This window comes from Alosa alosa, chromosome 11 (genome assembly GCF_017589495.1).
Source record: "Alosa alosa isolate M-15738 ecotype Scorff River chromosome 11, AALO_Geno_1.1, whole genome shotgun sequence".
NCBI lineage: Eukaryota > Metazoa > Chordata > Actinopteri > Clupeiformes > Clupeidae > Alosa > Alosa alosa.
This window is the reverse complement of record NC_063199.1, coordinates 15573185-15596725: the sequence shown is the minus strand read 5'-3', so window position 1 is coordinate 15596725 and position 23541 is coordinate 15573185. Positions and strand designations below refer to the sequence as shown.

General features: G+C 41.8%; 1 protein-coding gene, 1 long non-coding RNA gene and 1 other non-coding gene across 3 annotated transcripts; 1 reads left to right on the top strand and 2 right to left on the bottom strand.

The window, feature by feature from the left end:
- Nucleotides 1–6303: 6303 nt before the first annotated feature.
- LOC125302900 lies at nucleotides 6304–7064 on the bottom strand. The gene is made up of 3 exons (XR_007194982.1): nucleotides 6976–7064; nucleotides 6712–6871; nucleotides 6304–6567 (listed from the first exon to the last, which is right to left on the bottom strand). It is a non-coding gene; the product is annotated as an uncharacterized LOC125302900 (long non-coding RNA).
- Nucleotides 7065–9183: 2119 nt separating this feature from the next.
- On the bottom strand, nucleotides 9184–9255 carry trnaq-cug. Its single transcript has one exon. It is a non-coding gene; the product is annotated as a tRNA-Gln (tRNA).
- A 233-nt stretch (nucleotides 9256–9488) lies between these two features.
- Nucleotides 9489–22491, top strand: rab11a (RAB11a, member RAS oncogene family). Its single transcript, XM_048256243.1, has 5 exons — nucleotides 9489–9939; nucleotides 12652–12847; nucleotides 13186–13379; nucleotides 19254–19334; nucleotides 19976–22491. Exons 1-5 carry the CDS (start codon nucleotides 9900–9902, stop codon nucleotides 20110–20112), a joined length of 648 nt encoding a protein of 215 aa, XP_048112200.1. The 5' UTR covers nucleotides 9489–9899; the 3' UTR covers nucleotides 20113–22491.
- Nucleotides 22492–23541: the final 1050 nt, after the last annotated feature.

The following is a 23541-nucleotide window of genomic DNA, read 5'->3' as shown; positions in this document are numbered from 1 at the left end:
CTCGTGACCCCGCCTACAACTACAGTAGCCTACGTCACACATTATATTTAATACTCATTACATTTATGATATTGGATACCTCTGTCTGTGTTATACACACACATTCACTGATATATTTAGAGTGAAAACAAAGTATAGACAAAGTGTATATTTATATTTAAATACTAGCAGGCGTCATATTTAGATTTGATTCAACTTAATTGTGCAGAGCATAAGTAGCTTACAAAAACAACGAAATGCAGTTTGCCTAACCAGAAGTGCAAAAAAGCAGAAAAGTGCAATGTGATATACAAAGTATAGACAGGAAGTGCATAGACAGGACAAGAAATATAGTGCCGTGTGATACAGTTGGTTTACAGAAGGTGGTTTAGAGTAATACAAATTAAATATAAATATGTGCAGTGTATTAGCAGTTACCTTATAAGAGCAGAATAAATATGAACATACAGATATGCAATGTAGTGGCAGCACTATTAGTAGTAATAACAATATAGATATATGCAGTGTATTAACAGAATATATTACAGAAAAACTGATATAGCTGTCAGTTGCATTAAAGGGGAAACTTCTCCGTCTTTTTCATAACACATTGGAGGATTCATTGCTGCTAGACAATGGGAAATACTTTTGTTATAACCCATTATCAAGAAAGTAGGCTATATTAACAAAACCACTGTATGAGAAAAAAAAAAACTCACAAAACTAACTAACAAAAACTAAACCAAAGTGAATTTTCAAGAAGGAACGGTTTGCCACAAGTAACCACACACGAGTGTGACTAGTATTTGCTGGTGTTCAGTGTCATAAAGTTGTTATTTAATCATAAACTCAGCTCTCTACTGCTTCCAAGTGGTTATTGACACCAATTACACTTCAGAGGAATGGAGATTTGGTCTATTAGATATGGCACAATTCCACATTGAGGTCCATTGCCTTACCAGAGGTTGCCCATATCCCCCTAAACAATGATGTATATTGAACCCAGTTGAGATGTTTTGTAATTGTTTATTGAACCCATTTTGAATATTCATCCAATTGTGTCATTTTCTTCTTCAAACAACACAGCAAATTAGGCAACACAGCAATTAGGCCTGGGTCTTCTGCAGAACATCCCAGTGCCATAGGCTACATGACTGGGATATTATTACTAAAGGTTCTTATTTGCATTCTTAAAATCTCTTGTTTCACTGTGACCTGACCTGAACATATTTTAATATTGGATGTGTACAGTATGGCATTCACTCAAAGTGTAAAGAAGACAGACTGCTGTGAGAACAGTGAGAACAAAGCATCACATCACTTCAGTATTTGAAGTTACAGTAATGTGCATTTTTAGCCTATCTATCTACCCAACTGGCCTCAGACAGATAGCCCGCCCCCCGTGGCCACCGGAGGGATTTTGAGTGCTTCAATCAAGAGTAGTATGACCCTCCCCTGAAGGCAAGACAGTTTTCAACTAGATGTACCGCATAGCGGTACAAAACATGACCGCCGCTCAGTCCTGTACATCCGTTCCGCGAAAATAAATCACACTTCAATTTGTCTCCATATTTTACTCCATCCCCCACTCTTGAAACTTTTGTGTATGCTTGTTTGGCATGCCTGAGTGTGTGTGTGCGGCTGCACAGAAAGTAGCCTACTGGTGCTGAAAAGGTGAATAGATTGTAGAATAGCCAAAGAAGATGTAGCATTGTTATAAAACCTTTAAAATCTCTAAACAATCACAAATAGGGCAGTTCATCACAGTTCATCCATTGCAACTGGATTGATGAAAGGTCACTTACATCTGTATACGCTACATTGTATTTGGGAAAAGCAAAAGGTATCAGCATAATGTTATTTATTTATTTATTTATTTATTTATTTATAAACAAAAACATCTCTGTCAGTTCCATGCCGGTTTCAACAGCTATCAAAAACAAAGGTCATTTTTGGATGGATTTTTTGTGAATGTTTCTTCTTCTACATAAGATTTTAGTCATCTTTAGTTCATGTAATACTTTATTGTCAATGCACAAATTAAGTAACAGTAGTCTGAAACGAAATGCTGTTTTACATCTAACCAGTGGTGCAAATAACAGACATGTCCAAATGGGCCTTGATGAAATGCGTCGCTAGACTGTTCATACACATTTTAACGGGTCAAAGTTGAAGAGCTGTTGTCCGTTATTGTTCGTGCAAATATAGGCTGATTCATGTTCCCTTGTATTGTGTAACTGAGGTCCATGGCTAGTCTGGCTTTCACCAGACCAAGCTCAATCTTTTAAGAAATCAAAAAATAAATAGCGGGCAGATCAGGCATCAGATAGTCCATAGGCACCCGATATCGTTTAATTTTCCGATTGAGATATCCACGCTCTGGCTATTCTAAATGCAAAAATGCATCAGGGAGTTATGACAAAACTGTAACTAACAAACTAGATCCTAATAGAAAGCTGTTAGCTTCCCTAAGCTACAGGCAGGCTTATAGGTAGGCCTATTTACAACATAAATTGTCAATAGGCTATGCTGGCGACACAAATAAAATCTCCTTTGGAAACCAATGGCTTACGCCTTACAGTACAGTATCAAGCGGACTTAAACTGCCATACCGTGGCGAAAAGTTGTAATAAAATTCACACAGCTCCATGAGTCAAGGAAAGCGCGAATGGACCCACTACACATTAGCTTAAGGTGTGTTGCTAAAGCAGTCATAATGAAATGAAGGTGTCATTGTTTGGATACTTCACACACACGTGCTTTTTAATTTCACAGACTACAACTACCAAGCTGGAATCAAAGCACATCGATTCCCCTCTCACACCCTGCACGCACTTAAAACAAAATAAACAAGCATCTCAGTCTCACGCATGTATAGGCAAAACTATCAGACCAGTGTAACGTTGGTAAATCTTCCATTGCACAGAATGATTTTTGTAGCACGTGCAACAAATGACAGTCGAAAGATACAATTACAGTGCTGCTATCAATTTGCTTGGTATAACCGCATTTATAGTTTTCTATAAATGCAATCAATCAAATTGGCCTCTGTCACTCAATCAACGCTAACTGTAACATTACCTAGGTCCTTATTGATATTATAAGATTAACGTACCTGCAGTAAAAACCAAGCATGTCCGATAAACATCCTCAGATTTATTTCGGCTTCAAGAAGAAATGGGAATTACATTTCATGTGAACATCATCCTATCCTTATTAGACGTTCTCTGCGGTAAACTAGTCCTTGTAGGAAGCGTCTATTGTTTTTCCAACCCACTTTTAACTTCCAACAAAATTACGTCTCACTGCAACAATGCGCCATCTAGTGGACAAACGACTACTTATCACCAATACTGGAAATGCAGCCATGATGATGATGAATATTTATTTTGGCTTTCTTTTAATCCTACTGAATTTGTAATTATGTATCGGCCGTTCTAATACTGATAGTATGTAGGTGCCTGTGTGTGTGTGCATGTGTATATGTGTGCACCGCCATCTACAAGCCAATAAGTGTACAGTCACTAAATGTACACAAAACCTGATTTTTAGACCCCCCCCCCCCCCCCCATGGATGAAATTCTACGAAACTTGGCATACCCCCAGAGAATGCCAGGTCAATCATACACATAATATTTGGTGCAGTTCTGAACATCTTAACTGGAGATAGGGGCGATTAAAGCAGAATAATATTGCATTTTCATTTTTTACGGGGGGGGGGTGCAAATCACAAATGAGTGATTATGGGCCAGATTGATGTGGGCCCTTGAGACCAACATACCATAAAAGATTCTTCATCCTCAGTGCCACGGTTCAGGTAGTTATTTAGGAAAAACTGCTTTTTTGCGGTTCGGGGGCCCAGCAGGGAGGGGGGGGAGTGGCCCCCGGGGAGAAACTAAATTTTTCCGTAAAAGTCTAGTGGGGCTACATACCCACCAAATGACGAAAAAAAAAAAAACTTTGACAATCCCTATATGACCGCTTGCTAGCGGCGGTCATAATGACCCTTCAGGAGCATTTTCAAAGGCATGACCCTCCCCGGCCAATTATCGATACCTTGCGCCCACGCTCTTAAGCGCTATATGCTATGAAAACACATTAACTTAGGCTACCGTTCTAAACTCAACCTCTGCTTTCTGATCTTACACATCACACTTCACCAAGATGGTGGCCATTTCAGTAGATTTACTCACTAACATTGTTGTGGAAACACAAGCATGGACACTTAATGCACACTTCCTGCAACTGCATTAGCCTACTTGAAATAAGTTACTCCTCTAGTAAGTTTGAACATGAAATAAAACAATAAAACATTGAGACCATTCAACAAAGCACACTGTAATAACAAACAACACATGAACTTGTTGCTATGGACTCGTCTCTAGGCTTCCTCAGTCATTATAAAGCTGCCGAAGCGATGTGAGAAGCAATAGCCTCTCATAACATTAGCATTCTGGCCTGTCTCTGTGTTGTCCTGTTGTTACCCCTTGCCCTTCCAGTGAAACAGATGTATTCAAATCATCGTTTTGCTTGCTTGAATGCGAACTCAGAGTGATGTTACCCTAGGCCTATTTAAGTTAAGGACGTGGTTGTCGTGAGAGCACGATTCATTGGCGCTTGCAGTGTTCGGTAGGCTATGTCTAGCCTACTGCCAGGCTACTCAGCTACGAGTAGACAAAGAATTCCCCCTGTATATTCACTCCAAGTTGGCCTACCATAACTTACCAACTCTACACTGTAGACCATAAACTGGCTATTTATATGACCCAATGTATTTGTTCAACTTTATGAAGCAGAATTACGCACTGCTACTTGGAACGTAGCCTAACACATTTTTGTTGGCAGGAGAGAGAATGACAGCGATTAACAAATTCCACTTGTTGCTGGTTACCAATAAATACTATATATTTTTTTGCAAACAAAAAAACCAGAAAGGATGGAGACAGCAAAGAGATGGGCAGGAACAAGGTCAATTGGTAGAAATGCTTGTCAAAACATTAGGATGTGTGGATGAATGAAGCACAAGGAGCCTATGCTTTATGTTAAGCATGCACACTGTTTAAAGTTAGGCTACACGGTAAACTACAAGTAAACCAAAGTTAAATTTAGCTTTTTAGGGCTGGATAAAGTTGATCAAATGGATATAGGCTGTTAGGCGTGAATAAAGTAGGCTACTTTATTGCTCCAACCCAACGTTAATGGGGACGAATCTTGACATTTTCCGTATTTTGCGTGAGAAACCCGGGAGATCTCCCTTATTTTCATTGTTCAATGTTGACAGAGCTATGGAACGAAAGAGAACGTTATGGCGACAGAAATCAACAATCAAACAAGCCACTTTGATTTTTTGCTGTTTTCATTAATACAAAGAACCCGCCCTAGACAAAAAAAAACCTCCCCCACAAAGAATTTGACCCTCCCCTATTTTTGCTGTTTATAAATTTTCAAAGATGTGTCTCTGATCTCTCGAGCTGACAAAGCACCTTAAGCATGCTATGTATACTTGTATAGGCCTACATTTATGAAATGTAATCCATATGTGCAAATAGTTAATGGAATGAGAAAAAAAATCAAGAAATCCTATTCAAATTTGCTTCCACAACTCCCATTGGTATTTTAGGTCATTATACAGTAACTACTTCTTGTAGGCCAATTTGACATTAACTCACAGATTCTGGTATGATGCCTGCTACTGTAAAGTATACATGCATAATTAAATAAACCGGATACCTAGCCTACTTGCAATATCGATGTTTCATTGACTGCATTGATGTCCCAGGTAGCAAAAATTGTGCGGGCCGAAAGCGGCCCGATTAAGGCGAATACACTCGGCCGATCCTCGGCATGAATCTAGGTCCGATTGCTCTGCGAGCACTCGGCTGTGACGCGGCCCTATTGCGGAACCCCGAGTGACAGGACGTAAAGCCCCCTCCCAATCCAGTTCCTTGTTTGGGTTTATTTTAATTTTATTGATTTTCATTCCTGTCAAGATAATACCAGAATCGCTAAACAGCCGTTCTTTATAGGCTACAAGATAAACTGAAAATAAATCATAAGTAGACCGTTTTCATGTTTAAAACATTTTTTTTATTATTATTGGAGCACACTTCACTCTCCCCTTCCACTCTGGTAGTGTCCTTAACTTATCAAACGCGGCTCGACAGGGCTCGTGATTCAGACTATCTAAACAAACTTGATTGCCACGGTAACGTTGCACACTCAGGCCGTTAGCCCCCTCCCGCTCACGTTCATATTGAATAAAGTACATCCATGTTGAGGTAAATTAGGTCCACTGTTTAACAAACATTTCCAACAACTCCCCACACACACACACATACAAAACAAATAGTTTTTAATAACAGATACTGCGTGAAATGTCACAGCAGTAATGTAAAATCAACAAGGATTTAAACTATTTTGAACATTTACAGCATTTGAGTTTGACACCCTTATCTATGATGTCTGCCGGTTTGCCCTCTGGCTTCGGCCACCATCCCGGTCACAGGCCAGCTGCAGCCATCTGGTGATGAGGAGCTCTATCTCCTTTTCGGAGGAATCTTTTGGTTAGGACATTCCGGCGGACTGCATCTGAGAAAAACACAAGAAGAGGGCAGCATGATCATGTGATGTATACTCAGTGTAGCACTTATGTCACTGCAACCGCACCACCTTGCAGTTAACACTTGTGTCACTGCAATCACCACATTGCAGTTATCCAGTACTGACACTTACCCACGACCACACTTTTCAAAATTAGTCTTTTGAATGCAGGCTTTTGGTTGGCCCCACTCCAATTAATTAGTCTCGCCAGCGAGGTGTTCATGGCTCTTTTCAGGACCCGCCCCACAGTATCTTTCAAAGTCATGCCTCCGACCATTCCAAGGAGAACAGTCTGAAACAAGACATGTATCTCATTAGTTATTTAAGGAATAAAGCACGAGTGAGAGTGGGGACTGACTTTTAGGATTGATCTGATTAATGCATCATTTAACTCACCAAATTCTTCTCCTCCTCTGGATTCTTCAATTTCTCCTCCAAACGTTTTAGCTCCTCAACAGTTGAAAGTGGGAGCCCGAAATGTGCTGGGTCTGGCGTGACGTCTGGAATTGTTTGACTGCTGGAGATTTTTTGAAGCTGCACCAGGATGAGCAACTGCTGCTCTCTGATAGAATCCAGTTGGATGAGGATCTCCTTGGCAATTGCTGTAACACATAAGAAAAAGCAGGCATAGCAGATTAGTAGCAAAACATGGTACGTAGATATGTCAGAGTAAACCAAGAGATCACTAGAATTCCTACCTGTAGGCACAGCCTCCCGAGAAGACCTGGTTGGTGTGTCATGTGGGGTGTTCTAAAAGTAAAGAATAAAGATTCATTTTTATCACACTTAATACCAAAGTGATTTTTTCCCCATGAGCGATAGAATTGCAAACAATATTCTATGCAAATACAAGATCTATCTTGTATCTATGCAGAAGGCTAGACAGACTTACTCATTGTTTGCAATTAACTTCAGATATGTCTGGTCTATCAATGTCAAGGGAATCCCTTCTCAGGGGCGTTGGGGGTAGGCTCTTGTAACAGCCCAGCTAGTCAATGTTGGCTACCTTGCAGGCTAAATTGTGTTAATGTTAGCTGGATTTACGTTGGCGCCATAAAAGTACAAATAAGCCAGCTAACTTTTTGTTCCACTTTATTTTTCTTCCACAGGTCAAAGACCGTGCTCGTGAAAAAACACGTAATTTGCATCCAAGCTGCAAAAGAACCCATGAGCTAACAACACCCCAGCTAGTCAATGTTAGTTACCTTGAGCTAAGCTAGCTCGTTAAGCGCCTAAAAGTGAGGAGACACTTTCATATATGTTCCCCAACTTGCACTACTTTGCTCAGGCATGATAAAGAATTTTCGGTTGTTGTCCTAATTGATAATGATTAATTGTATTGCATTGTATTGAATTCTTTCTTCTCGTTTCAGCTGGAGGATAGACGAAGGAACCTCACTAACAAAGTTTAGCAGTGCTAAACAGATCGAATAATCAATATTTAATCAGCAATAAATCGAAATATGTAGAGTTAATGTAAAATGTTAAGGAAACTCAATTGTTAATGCTTTTTAAGGAAATGTTAGACAAGACTTACCTCAAGTTCACCGTCGCAGTCTGCTCGCAACCAAACTTTTCGAGTCTTCTCTCATCCAAAGTTGTAAACGTCACTCCAGTGTCGTGCTTGACGCTTGCTGCAGTTGAAATCGGCTTCATACTGGTAAAAAGGGTCTTAGAGCCCAGAGTTTAACAGCAATCACCGGTCAATGCTGGTAAAAATCAATTGAATTCAATCAATTCAATTGGCCAGTAAAATGAGTTGCACAATCAGTTGCTAACAAAACGTTGTAGGCTACCCACCCCATCCCAAGTAAACACAGGATTAGGCTATAGTCTGCATGTTAAAAATCATATGGGCCGGTAAAAACTACATATTAGATAGGATAAAATAAGATAGTAGCCTGCTTTATTCATCCCGAAGGAAATTCAAGAAAATATATTTTTTGGCTGGCATTTTGTTTCTATCACCCACCATTGGTAGATGAGCCAAAAGTAAAAAAAAAAAAAAAAAGTTGTATGCACGGTAGCATGGCTGCCTGCAGGGTGCAAAATGAGCTGGCTCATTTGCGTTTACCACGACTCAGCCGATGCCGCGACGCAGCCGACAGCGCCGCAGGTTTTACGGAAGCGGCCCGCTCCTACTTGCTAGCTGGGGTGTCACCAACTAAAATCAAGTGTGGAGACCTGGTGTGGGTGATGGGCTACGGCTCAGCGTTGAGCTCCGATTTACATTGAACCCTGTCCCAATCTGCCATAGATATGCCAATCTGCAAACTGCTGCCATGAGTACCTGGATCTGAACAGTTGCACACTTTCCTTATCCGGCTTGCCATTGTTCGCAGATTGTTTTGCGTATTATGTAACATGGTCCCTAGCATTGAATATTCCTGGCGCCCTATACCTTATAGTCTATGGGAGATTTTAGTTGAAGCTAACTTGACATTGCAACACATTGCAGTAGCTCGCTTGGTGTTTTGGAAGCACATGTGAAGAAACAATCATAGGAAAGTAGCCTACAGTACACGTAGCCTAATCTGACGCCATTTGGGCATTGTAGCGACGTTCTAGATATCGCACAAATGCACAGGTGAAGACCAAAACTTTAGGTTCCACCGAGATTTGAACTCGGATCGCTGGATTCAGAGTCCAGAGTGCTAACCATTACACCATGGAACCAACTCAGCTATTAATGGGGAATCATTCTTTATATTACTCATGAAACGGTTCTGTTCTTAGTATCGGTTTTCACACCTTAAAAAATACCAGCGGTGGCACAACCATACACAAATCGCATCGTCGGCTGTGTGGACAAAGACAACGCTTGTTACTAAATGTGTTTGGCTGAATACTGAGGAAACATTTTGTCTTGTTCTCTGCCAAGATAGGCTTGAAGATAGGTGAGAACAAGATATAAAAGATAGGTAGCCAATCCATACACGGTTCAAGCATTGAACATCCATACTGAAACACTATATTCCCGTGCAATCTGCATGTGCTTATCTTACAATAGATCACAATATCAATGGATACTGTAACGAATGATGTAAAGTTAAATGTGTTGAGGGCACAGCCTTAGATGATCGAACCGGAAGAAGGCGTTAGCTACTGAGGGAAAGGTGGTTGCTAACCAGCTTTAGCACTAATCAAGAAAACGCAGCAGGCTAGAAGCTAGTGGTTGAACGTGCGAGACCGCTTGATGCAGCCAGACTGTTGTCATAGCTTGTCTGCAGTGCAGCAGTCAGTCGAAGAGCCACTTGTATTTAGCTCTTTTAGTTGTTAGCAAGCAAAACCCTTGAAGGTGTCATTTCCTTTGCTGAAAGATGGGCACGAGAGACGACGAGTACGATTATTTGTTTAAAGGTAAGTGCCTTGTTGAGTTCGTGTAACGTTAACGTTAGCTGTGCTATGGTATCATTAACGTTTTAACGTTAGCGTTGACCTACTGTTTTTTTTCCCTCTGGGTAAAGGACAGCCAAGGCTAATTTGATGTCGAGATTCAGAGACTGTGGTTTATTGTCAGTTTCTAATGTTATGTATCGAACAATGGATTTAGCTGGGAGGTAACATAACGTTAGCTAAAAAAATCACAAGCAGTCACAAGTCAGCTGTTGGCTAACGTTAGCCAATTGCTATTTATACCTCGCTGGCTTTGTTTCATATTCAAGTGTTTACATTAACGACAGCTTAGCAGACATCATTTGTCTTTAAAGCTTGATAATTAAGGTAGCCAAGAATCAACCAGCAAGCCAGATACATAACGTTATTTTGGCGTGTAACCTAATATTAACGCAGTGGTAACGTAGCTAACATTCCATGTCTATGGCTAACATGGGCCAGTATGATGGTGGAAAGCTTGATAACAGGCACTAGCATAGCTGATAGGAAAGGCAGGCTGTAAAATCATCCGATTTAGCCAATTTGGCTATCCAGCCATAAAACATTATCTAGCTAGCAATGTGGTGTGGTTTAACCCAACTCGTTCCACCAGCGACTGTAAAAAAAGCTATTTTTGTTAACGTTACAGTTGGATGATGTTAGCGATGGCTGAACAGTTGAATGCTTGACAAAGAGCCTGTTAACGTTACTCAATACTGCTCAACATTTACGCCTATGGTAGCCAGTTGGGGCTGGTTGACGGGGTAACATTAGCATCGATCGCTTAGCTTATGTTTACATCTAAAACTAAACCAACGTAGGGTTTAGATTGGGTAAACGTTAATTAACATCCAGTTCACAGAAGCTGGAGGAGATAGCTCACTTGACTTCAATGACTGTACATTTACACATGTTTCACACACCAAGTATAAAGCACTCAAAACACTAGCACTCTTGCTAACAGTAACTAATGGCCTAACACCCTAACCAGCAGTTCACTAGTTTGATACATTAACGTTAACGTGAATGTTACTTTGTATGATGCATGATCATTAGGACTGGTGTCGACTAATTGGCCCAAAGAATTGTGGGGCAGTGACACAGAAATTAGACTGTTTAGAAAGCACAGGGAAGGAATCTATTTTTCTGAAATTGACGCCTGTTGGTCTATAACGTTATAACATCATTGTTTCCAATTCATGATATTTGAAAATATTGAATATTAGGCCGGTGATGCACATAGATACTTATCCAGGCACTCCTGGCCTACATCCTGACTTGGAAACGACCAGCTTCTAGATGTTTTGCGTCATCATTCATTTTCAGGGATGAATAAAATGGTGCAAGGCAAGCAATTTTTTTTTATTGTTAACCCCCCTCAGAACGAAATCGTGTTTGGGATTGCCAATGAACATTCAGATCGTCTCGTTTTGTTCGGTTCTTACAAGTTTGTGATTCTCTACCACTGACTGTCCTCTTTGGTCTCGGCACTATTCATTCACTCCTCCCTGCCTGTGAAGCCAAAATTGAGCTTGGACAGTCCTGCAATTGTTGTCCTAGATGAAAACAGGAATGTCCTCCTACAGCGTATCCCCCTCCCAACAGTTGCCGCTATTTATACATACCTGGCCTTTCACAGATTACAAATTTTAACAGCTAACAAAGTTAGCCTGGATTGAAATGCTGCTAAGTACAAAGTATTATGCAATTAACTCCAGACCCATAAGGAAGCCCATATCAACGTCAGCATTAGTTTCCTAACGGAAGGGGGACCAGGCCTGGGACATCTACTGTCTCTTGCTTATGCACCATCAAAATGGTGCTATTATTCAATTATAGAACAGGGATTCCCACAGTCACTGAAAGCTCTTGAAATAACTGGAATTTCACACAAACACATTCAAGCAATTTAAAGTCAATTAAATTTAACTGAACTTCTTGAAGGTTTAATTTGATTTACTGCAACATATAATTGCTTTTCATTCATCTGGATGTTATTTTCTCCATTTATTCTTCTTCATTATTCATGTATGACACTACAGGGGCATTTGACTGTTCATATACAGGCAGTAGTTATGATTTGTGTTTGTAAAATCTGCAATGGCATCACCTTAAAAAAAAGTACCGCTACATGCCAAAGATCAGTTGTGTTATTCTGTCGTCAATGGCAAAATTACTTTGAAAATAATGTGCTTTGTGCATAAAAGCCATTTGTTTTGGTGTTGCTATAATTGTGTCAGAGACCCTGCACACCAAACATTCAGGGTTTCCCTTTATTGCACAGGAATGACTCTCTTCCTTTTGTCTGTCCTAAGAATAAAAGATGAATCAGCACTTCATTCATAGCTTTCCATGACTAATGCCTTCTGTCAGGGGTAGCAGGAGTCTGTCAGGGGTGAGGGGAACCTGTAATGAAATTAGAGTCCTGCTTCATTGCTTCCTCCTGCTACAATAGATAGGAAGTTGTGAGGAAAGGAAACAGAGGGCTCTCCTAGTGTTTTACTAGTTTTTGTTGCTGGTTTAAAAGTGATATTTGATATTTGGATGAGTGATTTTGCTTCGATAACAGCTGGTTCATTCAAAACCAACTGAAACCAAGTCAATCCTAAAGCCTGTTGTTCCTGGACCCATTGTGTGAGTATGTTGGCTCGGAAGTTGTTGGCTAGGAATTAAAACATTTTTGGTTTGATTCCCCAGTGGTGCTGATTGGTGACTCAGGTGTGGGCAAGAGTAACCTGCTCTCCCGCTTCACCCGCAACGAGTTCAACCTGGAGAGCAAGAGCACCATCGGGGTGGAGTTCGCCACGCGCAGTATCCAGGTGGATGGCAAGACGGTAAAGGCCCAGATCTGGGACACGGCTGGACAGGAGCGCTACAGGGCCATCACCTCAGCGTACGTAAACACCCATTAGGGATCAGCTCAGCATCTCAGAGTCTGGGGGCCAAACAAGAAAACCCTATTTAGTACGATAAACAGTAATATGATGAATAATAGTTGGTATAACCAATGTGATTGTAAATTTGTAATAACCAATGTGGATATAACCACTTGCTGCCTGCTCTGTGCTGTTGATCCACATTAGAAAAGAAGTATCACTTCACAAATGGGTACTAAATGAAACGGTAAAAAGATAATTATACCTGAAAGAGCATAAGTGCATGTGAGGTGTATGTGTAAAAAGTGCTGTTTTATTTATTTGTTGTCTGTTTTCTCGTTGTTGTTTACCTCAGGTATTACCGTGGCGCTGTGGGGGCCCTTCTGGTGTACGACATCGCTAAGCACCTGACCTATGAAAATGTGGAGCGCTGGCTGAAGGAGCTGCGGGACCATGCCGACAGCAACATCGTCATCATGCTGGTGGGCAACAAGAGTGACCTGCGCCACCTCAGGGCGGTGCCCACAGACGAGGCCCGGGCATTCGCAGGTGAGAGGTGGCACGCTCACACGTGCACATATGCAGGTGTACACTTATGGTGAAATAATCCATCCGATCCATCTTTAATCGCATTTCTTTGCTTCACGATAATAAACATTCTCTCTAGACGCAATTGATCGATCTTTTTGTTTACATGTTGGGTCACTATATATAGAACATTATCAGTATTGCATCAGTTACATCAGTGCAGATAAATGTGGTGCTTTTTTGCTTGGTGCATTTCTCAGATCAGAATTGAAATCCTCAAAACTACTAGTTCAACCTCCACATCATCTAGTCACTTGTGCACATCATAAAAGCAGTTTCTCATTATTATGACCGCTGCGCGTCCGCATGCCCAAATTTCCGTCAAGGATTCCCGGGACACTGAAAGACCGGGGTACATGAAACTTGGTGGGCATGTAACCCCACATGGATAGCATGGAACCATCGTTTTTCGTTTTGATCTGTAGCTCCCCCACTGGACTGGACCCCCCGAAAGGAGGGTAGGGCAGACACAGTTTTCTGTGAATATCTCGAGAACTGTAGGGTTTAGGAGGACCATTTTTTTGTATGTTGATCTCAAGGGGCCATGTCAACCCATTCCATTAGGGCTGCACGATTATGGCCAAAATGATAATCACAATTATTTTGATCAATATTGAGATCACAATTATTTATCACGATTATTAATTAATTTTAGTGACAAAAATATTTTTTCCCTAAACATATTGGACTTACTATCTGGCTCATCCAAATTCTTCCCTTCACATTTACTCCCCTAAATTACTGCAAATATAGACTTGACTGCGACTTCCAAACTTCCAAACAAATTTTTTGTGCAATTTTTGTGCAATACTTTGTTAGTATTTGGGGAAACGTTAACGGCCCACCGGGCATCCTCCCAACGCTCCCCAGTAGCCAGTTAAGCTCTGCTTCTTGTTCCTGAGTTTAATCGCTTAGTCCAGGGGTTTCCAAACTTTTTGACTCAAGGACCACATTGGGTTTTGAAAATTGGCCGGCGGGCCACACACTAATAATAATAATAATAATAATAATAACATTTTGTATTATTTAAATGACAACTTAATTTCTTAAGAAATACTGTTAATTTGATGCTGTTTAAATCATTTATAAATGGTGCATTGTCACTTTAAGACTCTTTGCTATGGCTAGTGCTGTGCCCTCTTACAGTTTATAATGGTCAGTAGTGGGAACTACTGTTGCCATCGCGCTCTCCCTCTCGTGCACTCAAATACGTTCCCCAAATGGAGTAGCATAACATAGTTAGATCTGCTGCTATGGAGATACTATCTATCTCGATGTAACAAGCTGTTTTGACATTGTAAACGTTGTCTAAGAAGAGTGTTAAGCAGTTTGCAGTAGCCTAAAGTTGACCACAACGCCGTCTATCGCTGGAAAGAAATAGCGAAGCAGCCTATGATAAACTAATAAATGCTCGGGCGGGCCGGATTGAAGTGCGTATGGTCGCAGTTTGGACACCCCTGGTTTAGTCATTCGTTGATATGTAAACCACTGACGTGTAGCCTACATTTTCATTATTGCTCACTCGTTTTGGCGTAGGGCTGTCTTGAAACGCATATGCATTGTAGGTTGCACATGTAGCTTATAAAACACATGAATAAATGAACATTATCCGTCGTTAGCTCATCACTTATTATAGGCTATATTGTAGGAAGCAAACAAGGACTAAAAGTTAACGGATAAAAAAAAAAAGGCATGTGGTTTCACGCCATGTGATGTGTTTCACGGTATGAGTTGAGAGCCCTGCTTTGCTTATGTTTTTGGTTAACTTCAACTTGCCTGATCCGAAATATTTTCGAACAACGGATGATCCGTTTGGGGACAAGCTCTTGGTCTTCTGCTGCGCCACACATACCACACATTTGATTTCTTTTTTTGATCGCCGCTTTTTGTATAATCTAACTAGCCTACTAATAGTTAACATAATGCTATTAGTCCACAGTGCATCCAAACTGAGCAGTCCATCAGGCTGAGCAGTGCAGGGAGCAGCTGTCATTGGTAGGCTGCATGCAGGCACATGGTCAGACAAGTTCAAGGAGCTTGATTTGTTTTGTAGCGAGCCGTTCTATGGGTTGCCAGGTTGGTTCTATGGATAGAGCACGCATTTTAAATATCGCTCGATCACGCAAATTTGATCGTGGGAAGCCAAAATCGTGATCGTGATTAAAATTCGATTAATTGTGCAGCCCTACATTCCATAACCACTCATTTCATGTATAGCGCCACCTAGTTAAACACAAAAAAGTAAAAACGAGGTGTTGTAATCACAGGTATCTGTGACCTAACATAGTCAAAACTGCACGAAATTGTAAGTGTAGGATCATTATGACACCCTCTATGTATGCATGCCAAGTTTCGTGGAATTCCGTTCATGGGGGGCCACACAATAAATTAATTTATGTTACTATACACCAACTGGCCTGTAGGTGGCAGGAGACAGTTTTCGGTGAATATCTCGAGATCCGTAGGGCCTAGGAGGTCCACCTTTTTTATGTATATTGGTCTTAAGGGGGCATGTCAACCCATTCCATTACCACTTATTTCATGTATAGTGCCACCTAGTTAAAAATGAAAAAGCAAAAAATTAGGTGTTTCATCACAATATCTCTGGCTGACATGGTCAAAACTGCACGAAATTAAAAGTGTAGGATCATTATGACACCCTAAGAATGCATGCCAAGTTTTGTGTACTTTCGTTCATGAGGGGCCTTACAATAAAATAATTTATGTGTACATTTAGTGACGTACACCAACAAGGATTCCCTGGACACTGAAAGACCAGGGTACACAAAACTTGGTGGGCATGTAACCCCACATGGATAGCATGGAACCGTCATTTTTCGTTTTGATCTGTAGCCCCCCCACTGGACTGGACCCCCCGAAAGGAGGGTAGGGCAGACACAGTTCTTGGTGAATATCTTGAGAACTGTAGTGCCTAGGATGACTATTTTTTTCCGTATGTTTGCCTCCAGGGGTCATGTTAACCCATTTCATATGCACACATGTGCACAAACAGATACACAAGCATACACATACATTCACAGTATTCATACGTATGACACATACTCACACAGTAGACATATGTACGCATGCATGCACATGCACATGCACAAACACAGGCACATACGCAGGCACGCACACACACCCACACACCCACACACCCACACACATACACACATAAACATAAACATGTACACGCACACATGCACACAAGAATTTCTCAAAATTATGAACAGGCAAGATGGGGGTAGGGTTGTATAAAATTAATTTTACATGTGAAATCTATGAACTAATCATGTTTTGGTACTTGTTGTCTAGCAGATACCAGTGAGAGTTGAGTGTGGATAATGCAATTTAGTGAGACAGTTAGAATCATATAGGCCTTTCAGCGTGATTTCTTTTTGTGGAAAAAAAATGTGCTGGACTGGGCGGCGGTCATATTTTGTACCGCTCTGCGGTACATCTAGTTTAGAATGCTTTGTGACAACCATGCAATTCATTGTGTACAATTGTCTGTGTTTTTGTTATATTATCAATACCTTAAGTCATGTTTGTCAAATACATTATATTGGCTCTCTACTGAATAGTGTTACCTGCCATATTGTATTGGCATTAGTTAATTGCTTGAGTCATTACATGTAAATGTGTTGAACCAGTTGTAATACATAATCTGTCAAGGATAATTTTGCCATTTCTGTTACACAATTTTTACAAATGACCTCAGGATTCATGAATAGCTCATGTGGTTTACGAAGGGGGAAGTCAGATCAACCAGTTTTCTAAGCTCAGAAGTGCATCTCATGAATCATTGCTTTACATAGTTTTGCCAACGGGGTGTTCCTTATATTTATGTTTCTAATTTTGTGTATTTTTACCCTATCGTAAAGAATTGCCATTCTGCAAAACACACCTCTGTTCTGTTTGACAATACTGTAGGTCTTCCTGTCTTGTATGACATTGAATGACTGATCATCTGGCAACAAACAGTATTGTAAAAGTAAACTGTATAAAGAATAGCGTAGTCCATTTTCAGTCATTGTCATCAAAGCCTTACCCATACAGTAGTTTGAGTAAGAAAATACGGTACACGGTAAAATATGGTACATACTAGTAGACATGAAAGCATGACTACCTGTAAGCATTTTGACTATCTTGTTTTTAAACAAGGGTGCAAGTGTAACAGTAGCCAGCTGGTATGTAGCTGTGGCATATATAGAATGTGTAAACCTCCCTCTCGAAGCCGTAGATGGGAGGGAGTGAGGGAGTTAGGTTTACACAGTGTACATTAATACAGAAGAACAGAAGAGACATGAGCTCGATTGCTAGCCCACTGGACTCCCGATCTGAAATGCTACTTTTTGCGGGTTCGAATCCGGGCGAGTGCAGGGCTGAGCCGCATTGTTCAACACAACGCAGGTTACGTTGGTGCCGTGACCCGGACCGGGAGTGAGGTTTAGGGCGGTGAGCGTAATGACCCAGACCAGGAGGTTTGAGGTTTAGGGCGGTGAGTGTAATGTACCAGACCAGGAGTGAGGTTTTGGGGGGCTGAGTGTAATGGCCCGGATTGGGAGTGAGGTTTAAGGCGGTGAGCGTAATGACCAGCTGGTACATAGCTGTGCAGTATGTACGTTGTGTAAAGCTCCCTCCCGACGCCTTAAGAGACGTGCTAGTTAAGAGCAAGCAGCCTGATTCTTTTAGCTCGATTGCTAGCACACTGGACTTCCGATCTGAGGGGCTGCATTTTGTAAGTTTGAGTGTGGGCGAATGCAGGGCTGAGCCACACGGTTCAACACAATGCAGCTTACACAAGGACTTGTCATTCTGATAGTGCTGACATGTTTATTGGCAAAGCTGTTTGCTTTGGAGACATTAACTTAATATTTTGAGCAAGTTACATGCTTTTGCAGGTAAACCACTATGTAGTGCAGTTTATACTTGTGTTTGTAATTGTTTTGAGAAATGCACTTACTGTTGTGCAATGAATCGAGAAATGCACCAAAATGACTGAGGAAAACATTTTATGGCTGTAAGTTATCTTAAATTGGTAACCAAATTATATTCGTTCAATTATATACAGTTACTCGTAAAGTATACATCAATCAATAACACACACTCTTACTGGAAAAGGGCCTGTTGCCCCCCCTCATTCATCCTCATTCATGAAGAAAAGACAACTGCTTTAGAGCTTTTTTCGGTGATCATACTCAAAAACCGAAATAAACAGAAGTCTTGTTGCTGACTTTGTTCCAAAGCCTCTAACACCATCTCCACAGGTGTGTGCTTGGCACCTTTGTTCCCTTGCTTCTGCTACCAATTGTTCCTACTTTAAACGTCTTCCTTTTATTGCATCTTCAAGAGGAGTAGTTCAATAGCTCAATAAAGTAGATGATGCGCTCACACTCACAATACAACACCATGTCTGGTAGTCTCAAGAGTCAAAGTCCTTAACGTCTGCAACAATATGCTGTGGAACTTGCAATTGCCTTCTGACATCTACCAGGAGTTTCCAAACTTGTAGTTGCCCCGTCTTCCTATATTGTTTATTGCCATTTTCCTTAACTTAAGAAGAAATTAAACATGTGTAACAAAACTAAACACAAAGGCACAGCTCTGAACTCTATCTTTTAAATGAGGTGGGATGAGTGTATACATGTTACTACATAGTGTTGTATCAGACATTAAAAGTAACATAAACATTTCATAATTTTTGAAGATTATATAAAAAAATATGTGTTTGTGTATGTTTTATGTGTATACAGGGCTTACATTATGCTATTCACTGGTCTTGAGTGCTTGAGCAGTTAAAGTGGACTTAAACTTTGATCATTTGGTTTTTAGAGAAGAATGGCCTGTCCTTCCTGGAAACATCGGCCCTGGACTCCACTAACGTCGAGACGGCCTTCCAGACCATTCTGACAGGTAAGAGCCCTCAGCAGCACTGACCCCAAGGCTAATATCTGTGGCTGTATCTGTTTCTGAAGTGAATGAACAATAACAAACAGAGGAAGAAAGGGGGCATTACATTGATGGAGGAGAGTGTGAGATGATTGTGTGTGTGTGTGTGTGTGTGTGCGCGCATGCGTGTGCGCGTGTTGGTCTGAGTTAGTAAGGGAGCGCTGTGTGAGGGGAAGGTACAGCGAAGGACAGAGGTGGATTGTGGGAGAAGGCCGTGTTGGCTGAGGGCCAGGCTCTTGTGAATGAGTAATCAAAGCAGGCCTTGGTCAGAAGGATCCTCCGAGTTCCTCCGGGCGGACGTGATCGCCATGGAGATGTGTTCTTCCAACCCTGCTGTGTCACCCACATCTGTTCACTGCCTGCCCGGCACAAACAAACAAACAAACAAATGGTGGGAGTGCAGGACATGATGCTCATCTCCGACCAGCCACATGTGCTCTTAAAAGAGAAGTGCTGAGGTTGTCACCCTCTTATGGTTGACACATTTAGAGCCGCTCAGTGTCAACTTGCCTGGGGTGAAAGGATGATTGATGGGTCTCTCTCTCTCTCTCTCTCTTTCTTTCTTTCTTTCTTTCTTTCTTTCTTTCTTTTTCTCTTCTTCACAGAAATCTACCGCATTGTGTCCCAGAAACAGATGTCAGACCGCCGAGACAACGACATGTCTCCTAGCAACAACGTGGTGTCCATCCAGGTGCAGCCCACTGAGAACAAACCCAAGATGCAGTGCTGCCAGAGCATCTAGCAGCCACCCCTTACTCCCACCCCACACACACACACACACACACACACACACACACACACACACACACACACACACCATCCCAGCCCCCCTCTCCTCTGTAAGACTGCTTGGGTGTCTGGCTGCAGCTGTGGTGGCGGGCAGAGGCACTCCGACAGTGTGGCCAGGCCTGAGCGGCTTTGAAGGGTCGCCACCTGCAGTCTCTGGACTGACTGAGCTTTTAAGTTTGGGGCTTTTAGTTTTATTATTATTATTATTATTATTATTATTAATATTTTTTGTCTGTTTTATTTTCTGCCGTTGTAGGCTTTTTATATGGCAAAATTTTAATAATCATACGTGCTGATCTTCACGGAAATGTCTTAATATATATGATTTGTTTTTTTGTTTGTTGTGTGTGTGTGTGTGTGTGTGTGTGTGAGTGCGTTTGAGAGTTTTGTTTTATATTTTGTTTTCAGCAACATGTGGTATTTGTCCATGCTGTTTGTCTTATGAGAGGGCAGGCCCTGATTTGTCTTGTTGAAAGGCCACAGAGTTGGAGAGATGAGGGGTAGGGATTCGGCCTTGTCCTGAGTCTCCGCTCTGTCATTGATAGTTACTGACCAGCTTTGATTGGATGGATAGCTTATTCAGTGCTGACAGGTTCTGATCGGATGGATCGAACAACAACAACAACAACATGCAGAATCGGTGTGTGTCAGTGTGTGGGCTGATTGTAATCCGGGGGTTGACCCTGGTAGTTTTTTAAAGACACAAATCACGCTTACTTGATCACGCTTTTGAGAGCTTGAAGTCGAAGGTGTTGGTGGTAGCAGCAGCAGCAGTGAGGGTGGTCTTTGTTCCATCTGGGAACTGCGTATGGAAGGGCTTACAACCCCCCATCCAAGGCTTCCTGCCCATGCATGTGGAAGGGTTTACACCCCATCCAAGGCTTTCTTGCCCATGCGTGTGGAAGGGTTTACCCCCATCCAAGGCTTCTTGTCTCAGCTTCGCCTCACTTGGTGGGTCATATGCGTGTCTACGTACTCGGCGTGTGGCGGCAGTGGTTTCAGTGCCTTTCTCTACGGAATGTCACAAGGGGACGAGGCCTTCTGATTCAGCTCTAGGGCTTCGCTTACCGCAGGTTCCCTACTCTGCTTATCCCAATTCCACCCACACACCCACACACACACACACACCCCTCTCTCTGGCCTTCCTCCCTCCCTCCCTCTCTCTCTCTCTCTCCAACCTCAGCATGCTCACCTTCTATCTTGATGCCTTCATCTGTTCCATATTCTCTCCATCTCTTTATCTCCATCTGGATGCCGTAGTTCCCCATTATGGTGTTGCCTCTGCTATTTGAGATGCATTTGCACAGAGAGCCCCTCGTGTGCTTAGTTTAGTACTGGAAGCAGCCCCCTCTTAACTCCACTCGAAACTTGCTTGATTTTCATCGTTACTGAGTGATTAACGTCAGCCTTGTTTCCTCCCATCTTTACTGGAACCCCTCGTGTGTGTGTGTGTGTGTGTGTGTGTGTGTGTGTGTGTGTGTGTGTGTGTGTGTGTGTGTGTGTGTGTCAGTCTGTTTGCAATATCAAAGCCTTGAGATAATGTCCGTCCTGACTAGTTTGTACTTCAGTCACTGAGGTAGAACACTAGCTAACAAATACACACCCAGCCCTTTTTATTTGCAGTGCCAATGGACCATTAAGAGCATTCATGTATGTATTTATGTATGTATGTATGTACATATGTATGTATATACGTACTGTAGCATAGTTGAGCAACACGTTGTAGTCTCTGTGCTGTTGCCCAATGTATAGTCACATCCTCCTGAGTATGCCTTAGCAGACGACTAGGTCACTAGGACACTCAAGACCAATGCTGACCAAATCTGGCCCAGTCTCAACACACGCGCTCACACCCTTGCAACCTTCTACACCTCTTAATGAAAGGAGTTTGGAGTGGTGAAAGAATGAAAGCAGAATGAAACGTCTTGTTGTCCAGCCTTTTACACAAAAATAGCACCTTGTAAAGGTGCACTGCATGAGGGTGCAAGTGTGGGCATTGGGATTGGGCCAGGACGTGCTGTGGTCAGGTGACTGATGGGAAGTCCAAGGCTGCAGACCTGTGTACAACTCTGAATCCACCCCAGACACAGACACACGGCCTTGGTCTTCCCACTGACTTCAGAAACGAGAGGCTTTACAGAACAGCACTACAGTGATGACTGTCTTATTTTAAACCTGTGTCTTCGTATTTATCCAGTGTCCTCTTCACTTCAGCTATAATGTATTGTATTATGGATCCTCTCCACTTAGAATTATGAATTAGCTTCAAATGTACCACTTGAATTGTTTTCAATAATAGTACCCTGTATTATAAACAACGGTTTTGTCATGATTTCTTAAGTTTATTATCTATCATTTCTAAATCATGCATTCCTTTGTAACTAGCTTAGCAAAATGCCACTGTCATGTGACTAACAGCTCTTTTTAATGGTGGAGTTGTCCCAACCTAAAAACAACAACCTCCATCTGACGGTGGATGTTATCTGTGATGACTGAACCAGTTCTGAGTTATGCGTTCCTGCCTGCCTGAAAGATGTCATGCAGCAGGCATGAAGTGCTTTTATATATCGGCCTTAGAGAGCCATTCTTGCCCAACGCCCCTTTCCTCTCCCGCCTTTTCCCAAAAGGCTAAGGTCCAGAGTTCAGTTTCATTAATTGCTCATTAAGGGCAGTTTTCAAACAAACTGAAAAAAGTGCTTCCTTGTACCGATACTCACATTAAATAGCACTAAACATTGTTCGAGAATAAGACTGACTCTTGAGATTAAGAATATCTGTGGTATAGTCCTGGTGAAAACGTTAAGTGTTTTAGGTGGTGTTGGCATCGACGTGACTTGGGCAGAACCACTAGGCACAGTTTGGACACGTCAGGCAAGCGTATGATTGTAAGCCTCGGGTGTGTCTCTTGGGAAGGCTAAGGCAAATCCATTTGAATGTATGTCTGACCTGAAGATCATCGCACCCTTAGACCCCCTGGAGGCTCGTAACAAGCTGTGAGAACGGTGCGTCCTGTTGTCGTTGTTCCACCTCTGTGTTGGCAGGGCTTTGCTACAGGCAGATGGTCACAGGAGAACCTTGATAGTGGAACATGTGGATTCTACAGGGTGTTGAGCTGCCTGTGGCGGGCAGTGCTGGTGATGGGATTGGGGGCACAGATGGCATTGTCTCACCCTGTTCTGCCCAGACTACTGCAGACTGCCTCGGTGTGTCCAAACTAGTTTATTTTCATTTTGTTATGCTGTGATTGTCAAATGATCTTTCACATATTGCCTCTGAAACGATTACTTTGTTATATTTTTATTGCGTTTGTTTTACGTTTGCGCTGTGATTTCTTTTTTCATTTCTACTTATGTTATGATTATACTATTTACTCTCTTCACTG

What these genes read in the sequence shown, in the direction of transcription:
- rab11a (XM_048256243.1), top strand. Translation starts at nt 9,900, where the DNA reads ATGGGCACGAGAGACGACGAGTACGATTATTTGTTTAAAG. An exon ending in TACAGGGCCATCACCTCAGC is followed by an intron (nt 12,848 to 13,185) that starts GTACGTAAACAC and finishes TGTTTACCTCAG; the next exon opens with GTATTACCGTGGCGCTGTGG. An exon ending in CGAGGCCCGGGCATTCGCAG is followed by an intron (nt 13,380 to 19,253) that starts GTGAGAGGTGGC and finishes TTTGGTTTTTAG; the next exon opens with AGAAGAATGGCCTGTCCTTC.